At 45.6% G+C, this 7,275-nt stretch overlaps 1 protein-coding gene across 1 annotated transcript; it reads left to right on the top strand.

Annotated features, from left to right (window-relative positions):
- The first annotated feature begins 1,880 nt into the window (after positions 1-1,880).
- On the top strand, positions 1,881-5,267 carry TEX52 (testis expressed 52). The gene is made up of 2 exons (XM_032221876.1): positions 1,881-2,398; positions 5,009-5,267. Exons 1-2 carry the CDS (start codon positions 1,881-1,883, stop codon positions 5,265-5,267), a joined length of 777 nt encoding a protein of 258 aa, XP_032077767.1.
- The last annotated feature ends 2,008 nt before the right edge of the window (positions 5,268-7,275 follow it).

The following is a 7,275-nucleotide window of genomic DNA, read 5'->3' as shown; positions in this document are numbered from 1 at the left end:
GTAAGCAATCAAATCATATTAGGAAGGGAGACTAGTATAGATCTACCTCAAGCTATTTAGCTCTCATCAGCTAGCCATACCCCTACTGGGATTCAAATATATATATATATATATATATATATATATATATATATATATATATATATATATATATATATATATATATGTGTGTGTGTGTGTGTGTGTGTGTGTGTGTGTGTGTGTGTGTGTGTGTGTGTGTGTGTGTGTGTGTGTGTGTGTGTGTGTGTATATATATATATATATATATATATATATATATATATATATATATATCCTCCTTTATCAGCTGTATATATATATACACAAACAAAAGCAAAATAATGCTAAACAAGACTACACCCCCCAAAATGTAGGTAAACAAGGCAAAAGAGAACACATATACATACGTTCTCTCCCCCAGTTGAATACTGATAAATCTATTTCAAAGATAATATAACTCCTTCCCCCTGGCGAAGCAGGCACACAATTTATAAATTTCTAAGATATTGTTTACCCAAACCCACTTAGCCTGACATGTATTCTAGATGGACATCCTGCCTGGTTTTTATTTTAATTGCATTTTGAAATGTAAGATGTTCATTTATTGTTTTAATGTTTTATCCAGCATTTTAGCAGAATAACAGAGGTGGAGGGGGCCTTGGAGGTCTTCTAGTCAAACCCCCTGCTCAGGCAGGAGACCCTATACTGCTTCAGACAAATGGCTGTTCAGTCGCCTCTTAAAAACCTCCAGTGGTGGAGTACCCACAATTTCTGGAGGCAAGCAGTTCCACTGATTCATTATTCTAAGCTGTCTAGAAATTTCTCCTTAGTTCCAGGTTGCTTCTCTCCTCGATTAGTTTCCATCCGTTGTTTCTTGTTTTACCTAATTGTGCTTTGGAAAATAGGTTGACCCTCCCACTCCCCTTCTTTGTGACAGACATACAAATATTGGAACACTGCCTGCATGTCATCCCTGGTCCTCCTTTGCACTGGACTAGACAAACCCAATTCCTTCAACCGTTCTTCAAATGTTTTAGCCTCCAGCCCCTTTCATTGAATAAAATTGACGTTTTATTCATTGTCTGTAAGCTTCCGAGGGTTGGTTGCGGCCCACCAGCGACCAGTGGAGCTGGCAGCAGAGTCGGATAGTGAGGACGTTGGGGAGGAACATGAGCCAGTCCTGGAGGCTGAGGAAGGCTCAGATGAGGGCTCTGCATCAGAAGGAGAGATGGGGCTAAGGCCGTCCGACAGTTCTCAGCTGCCTTTGGAGCTAGACAGCAATGAGGCAGAGGAACAGCTGGAGTCTGTTCCCAGTGTGCGCATGCGCAGAGCTTCCAGGAGAAAAGAACAGCTAAGAAATCAGGGTTGACTTGGGAGTAAAGCCACAGGTGGATGTGAATGGCCCCTCCCATAGGAAATAAAAGAGGAGCAAAAGGGGAGGGAGCTTTTGCAGGAAACAATTCGTTTGTCCAGTTGTGAGTTCTTTTCAGGAGTGTGAAGATCTGTCCGTGAATCTCAGAGACTCTGTGCCCAGTTTTTCCTTCCACAGCATTGGAAAATATTGACATGGCAGCTTTCCAAGCTAGATGAGGTCTGTGGTCATAATTTCACCTTTGAAAGACTGCTTGCAAGGCCTTGGCTGAAGGTGAATGAGAGGAATTCACATTCGTTTAATAAAAAGGGGTTTTCTCGGGACCAGGAATCTGCTTTGTGCTTTTGGGGGAAGCCTAGATCAGAGCAGAGTGGCCTTGGGCTAGATGGGTGGCAAACAAGATGGGACACGTAAATAAAACATCGTAACTTTATTGGAGCTTATGAGAGCTGTGAGCCGCTTTCTTGTTTCCCCCCCAAATTAGGACTCCTCCGATGGCCTTTTCAAGATGGCTACCTGGAAAGAGCGGCACTACCTTTGCGCCGAGAAATACATCCCATGGCCTGGATTTTCCCCCCGGCCCTACCACAAACTAGCTACTCAGAAGCCTCCGTGCACAGATTCCAAGATCAAAGTTCTCCAGAAGATGCGTTGCCCGCTGGAGGAAGCTGTCCTTTGGCACATCTGGGGCTACCACACCTGGTTGGATGTCGGGAGGCTGCCCCCCGTCTACCGGCCCAGGATGGACCAGCCTTTCGACAGCAACACGTGGCGATGGATCACTGCTCCCAGGAAGCCCACCTTGGCTGAGCCACCAGTCCCACCTCCTTCCCTCTTGGATGGGAACACCTACGCCAAGTTCATTGAAGGAGAAGCCCTGTTTGTGGACCTCGGGCACAAGAAACGTGTCCTGAGCCTGACAAAGAAAGAAGTGAACAAGTGCGAGCAGCTGAAGTTCAGAAGCGAGTGCCGGGCTCCCCCTTTGGATGAGCATGGAAACATTATGCCTCCCGACATGCTCAGGCGGTAAGATGCGTCGCTTTCCTCAATATTTTTCCCCTCCACCAGATACACCAAGTCCTTGGCGGCCGACCACAGTTCCCCAACATTTACGGTGTTGAGACATTCGTTGTGTGGGTTTCGTCCCGTTTTACGACTTGCCTTGCCCTCGTTCGTTAATGGAATCCCTGCTGTTGTTAAATGAGTCACTTGGTTATTAAGTGAATCTGCTTTCCCCTTGCTCATTGGGAGGTCGCCAAAGGGGATCGTGTGGCTCTGGGACGTGGTCATAAATGTGAATCAGTTGTCAATCATTTGAATGTAAATCATGTGACCATGGGAATGCTGAAATGGTCGTAAGTGTGAAAAAGGGTCATAAGAGCCGAGGTGGTGCAGTGGTTAGAGTGCAGCACTGCAGGCTATTTCAGCTGCCTGGTAGCTGCAGTTCGGCAGTTCAAATCTCATTGGCAAGAAAGGGCGTAAAATGGGGCAAAGCTCACTTAACAACTGTCTTGCTTAACAGCAGAAATGTTGGGCTGAATTGTGGTCGTACGTTAAGGACTATCCTTATATCAATATGATGACAAATAGAGGGACAGGTGGAGAGCAGAGAGTGAGGGGAGAGGTGGAGGCTGCCATCAATCCAGCAGCCACCTCCAGGATGGAGCTCCCCCATAGAGTCCCCGCCTATAGAGAGAATTGTTCCGCACCTATAGACAGAATCTTGCCAAAGTAAAGCAAAGTACTTTCATCATTAAAATGTACTAAAGAGAACCTTTAGGGAGGAGCTGGGTTGATTCTATTCTTCCTAACAAAACTATCTAAATTTTGTCTATGGAAATCCAGGTCATGGTTGTTCCAAAGGTATTTTTTTTAAAAAAGATGTGTGTGTGTGTGTGTGTGTGTGTGTAAAGCAGGGACAAAATGCTACTGGTTCAGATCAGTTCACTCAAACCAGTAGTAAAAAGTGCTACCGATTTTGGCTGAACTAGTATTTCAGCTGTGACGCATGATTTATATTACCTAGAATCGTCAGATTTCCTGCTTTCTAGCTGATCTAAATTGCGTGGCACAGTGGATTCCCCTCCCTCCACGCTGTTCTACTTACCTTTGCAGACTCGGGAGGCTTCCAAAATTTTCTTTTTTCAGCCCTGCACGGGCGCGCCTTAGCTACCCAAAGTGTGCGCTTGGTAGCAGACTCACTGAACTGGTAGCGGACTTCAGAGGATTTCACCGCTGGTGTGAAGACATTGCGCTTCTCATCCAAGAAGCTTCTTCAGTTCTGACTGAAGAACTGAAGTCAGGACTGAAGAAGCTTCTTGGATGAGAAGCGAAACGTCTTCAAGGAAAAAAGAAAAGTCCAGTTTCCTTGGGAAGAGATTTCTAGATTTTGCTCTCTCTTGGCCACCCGGAATGCAGCCCTTCCCTTCTGGGAATCCAGACCACACTCAACCACACTAGCTGTTTCACAAGCTCCTTTCATTGCTGGAGATTTTGCATAATCCGAGGAGACCTCCAGGTAGTTGGGTTATGGACGGACACCGCCAACCTCCAGAGCTCGAGTCCATTTCCTTCCTGCTTTTGTTCCTCCTCCATTTTCTTTTGTTCTGACTATTTTTCTACTCCCCCGCCCTCAGTTCTGCTGCCTATTGAAAGGGAGCTCTTGTGCTATTGTGGTCAACAATTGTGTACCTTCTGTTCAAGCAGTTGTGGTGCTCATGAGAGTTTCTCAGTTTCCTGGTGTCCTAGCGGAACTCTGAAAATAGAGTCCGCTCGGCGTGTGGCTGCAATGGGGCCAATCTTTCCCTTTGGCAGAGAATTTAGGCTGATTTCTTCAGCCCCATTCTCATCGCTAGGAGAGCATCATCTTGGATGGTTGATTCACTCCGAAGCAGCCCAGCCACAAACTATGGCTTCCCCATGGCTCGGAATGAGATATGGCAAATCCAGGTCTTATCTCAGCTTAGTCTAGTAGGCCTTAACTGTTCCACCACAAAACCACGTTCGACTAAACCGCGCTCGACTAAACCGCGTAGCTGACGTCATCAACAGCGCGACAACAGCGCGGAGACAGAAGCACGCTGTAAACGCTAAACCTAAAATTAACCCCTAAACCTAAACCTAACCCCCCTAAACCTAATCCTAATCCTAAACCTAACCCTAAACCTAACCCTTAACCTAACCCTAAACCTAACCCTAAACCTAATCCTAATCCTAACCCTTAACCTAACCCTAACCCTAACCCTAACCCTAACCCTAACCCTAACCCTAACCCTAACCCTAACCCTAACCCTAACCCTAACCCTAACCCTAACCCTAACCCTTAACCTAACCCTAACCCTAACCCTAACCCTAACCCTAACCCTAACCCTTAACCTAACCCTAAAGCTAACCCTAAAGCTAACCCTTACCTTAAGTTGAATCGGCTTGCTTTCAAAGCGCTATTTAAAGCGCCCTTCTTTCTCCGCGCTCGCTGTTGTCGCCCTGTTGATGATGTCAGCGACGCAGTTTAATCGGGCGCGGCTTAGTCGAGCACGGTTTTGTCGTGCCACGGGCCTTAACCTACAATAGCATCCCAAATTTCTTCTGCCGGGTAACCGGTAACCATTGTTATTGTTCTTCTTATCTTTTGGACAGGTATAAACATTTGCTTCCAGGAAAACCCCCGGCTTCCGTCTGTCTAGTGCTACAGCCTGTGGTCCCGTCTTCTTCAGCATGTCGGAATTATCCCTGTCCGAGCTTTCAACCCCATTACCAAGACTCCGCCGTGAGGTTTGCGCTGAAGAACAGTGGCCCTGTTTACCAGGAAGTGGTGGATAAATACCAGGAACTGGTCCTTTCTGGGAGCACGATACGGCTTTCCACTCCATCCAGCCAAATAAACAGACAGGCCTAAATTCGACCCTCTAAACAAAAACAAAAAAAATCCAGATTTGGGAGGTCCAAATTCTTGGCCAAGCAATCCAGAACAACTACCGGCATTCCAGCCATGTTGTCCTACTGAGTTGTGTATATTAATTTTACAGCCGTTCCTTCTCCCAAGAAGATCCTATGGGGAAGGTGAGCATACACCCCTGGGGTCCTCATTCGTGATGGATGCAGGTCAAAGGTTTGTGGGAATGGAAAGCAAGCCTCATTCTTACTCTCCTAATGGTAAGAGATGCTTGTTAAGGGCTCCCCGTTTTCCAAATATTTGCCTTACTGAGCAAAAAACATGTTGGTTAGGAAGCAAAAACCATCATTGAAGTTTTCTACCAAGCTTCATATGTTGGGCCATGTTTTGGGTATGTTGTAAGGGGACTACTCAAAATTCAGAGATCTAGTAACTGTGGGGAGTTAGTTAAATGCCCCTTTCTTCAACATAATGTGGAATGAGAAGGAGGCTCTTCAGCCTTCGAGCGATCTTCTTAAATAATGATGCTTCTTCCTCATCCTTCCATCTTCTGTCCATCTAACTCCACAACGTAGCAGCTGAATTGTAACGAGCCCCTTCTGCTATACTGTGCACGCTAAACCAGAAAATATTTGCCTCTTTAAAGCCTATTTGGTTTCAAAGTGAAAACGCTCGCGCCTAAAGGACACTAAGGAGATCGGACCGTAACGTTTTACATACGGTTTGCTGCTAAATATGTTTTTTTTTTTAATAAATTCATTTAAATGGTTGTCCGCATTGGTTTCGGGCAAAGTTTCTGCCGGATATCTATATAGGCACTGCGATTCCTTTGGTTATTGGCATAATCAATTCCAGTTCTCAACTTACAACAGTTCATATAGTGGCTGTTCAAAGTTGCGAAAAAAGGCAGCTGATGACTGTTTTTCCCATTTGAGACGGTTGCAGTATCAAGCGATTAAAATTAGAACTTTTGGTAACTGACTCATATTTATGACGTTTGCAGTGTCTGGGGCTCTGTGATAGCAATAGGAATAAACGTCGGTTCCACCACAAAACCGCGCTCGACTAAACCGCGCCTGACTAAACCGCGTCGCTGATGTCATCAACAGGGCAACAACAGTGCGGAGACAGAAGCACGCTGTAAACCCTAAACCTAAAATTAACACCTAAACCTAAACCTAACCCCCCTAAACCTAATCCTAAACCTAACCCTAAACCTAACCCTTAACCTAACCCTAAACCTAACCCTAAACCTAATCCTAACCCTTAACCTAACTCTAAACCTAACCCTAACCCTTAACCTAACCCTAAACCTAACCCTAAACCTAACCCTTAACCTAACCCTTAACCTAACCCTAAACCTAATCCTAACCCTTAACCTAACCCTAAACCTAACCCTAAACCTAACCCTAAACCTAACCCTAAACCTAACCCTAAACCTAACCCTAAACCTAACCCTAAACCTAACCCTTACCTTAAGTTGAATCGGCTTGCTTTCAAAGCGCTATTTAAAGCGCCCTTCTTTCTCCGTGCTGGCTGTTGTCGCCCTGTTGATGACATCAGTGACGCGGTTTAATCGGGCGCGGTTTAGTCGAGCGCGGTTTTGACAGGTCACGATAAACGTCAGGCGTGCCTCCTTCAAAATCCAAGAAAGGAAAACCCTCAACTCCATTGTTTTAGAGAAAAGGTACTTTTACTGGACATGATGTGAAAGCAGCCGAAGTAAAGCAAGATCTGAGGCTAAAAAGCGCAAAATTGTACATATCAAAGGTTTACCCCAATCCCTCCCCTCCAACAACCCCAAGTTAAATGTCCAATCTCCAGCCCCCAAGGGAGTCATGTGGGGTGCATCTTCAGGTGGCCTCATCCATCTGGTATGCAGAGACGGTTGGCCTTGACCAGGCCTAAACAAGAGCATTCAGCAAGCGCAGAAGATGGTGAAAACAAAACCGCCTCTTCGTCCGGAGCAACAAAGATGATTTAGATTTTTTTTTAGATTTAGGTTTAATTT

Source organism: Thamnophis elegans, chromosome 7 (genome assembly GCF_009769535.1).
Source record: "Thamnophis elegans isolate rThaEle1 chromosome 7, rThaEle1.pri, whole genome shotgun sequence".
Lineage (NCBI taxonomy): Eukaryota > Metazoa > Chordata > Lepidosauria > Squamata > Colubridae > Thamnophis > Thamnophis elegans.
The sequence above is the reverse complement of the archived record's forward strand: the minus strand, read 5'-3'. Positions and strand labels throughout refer to the sequence as shown.

Coding starts and splice junctions, on each gene's coding strand:
- TEX52 (XM_032221876.1), top strand. CDS start 1,881: ATGGCTACCTGGAAAGAGCGGCACTACCTTTGCGCCGAGAAATACATC. Junction 2,399..5,008: donor CCTCCCGACATGCTCAGGCG/GTAAGATGCGTC, acceptor TCTTTTGGACAG/GTATAAACATTTGCTTCCAG.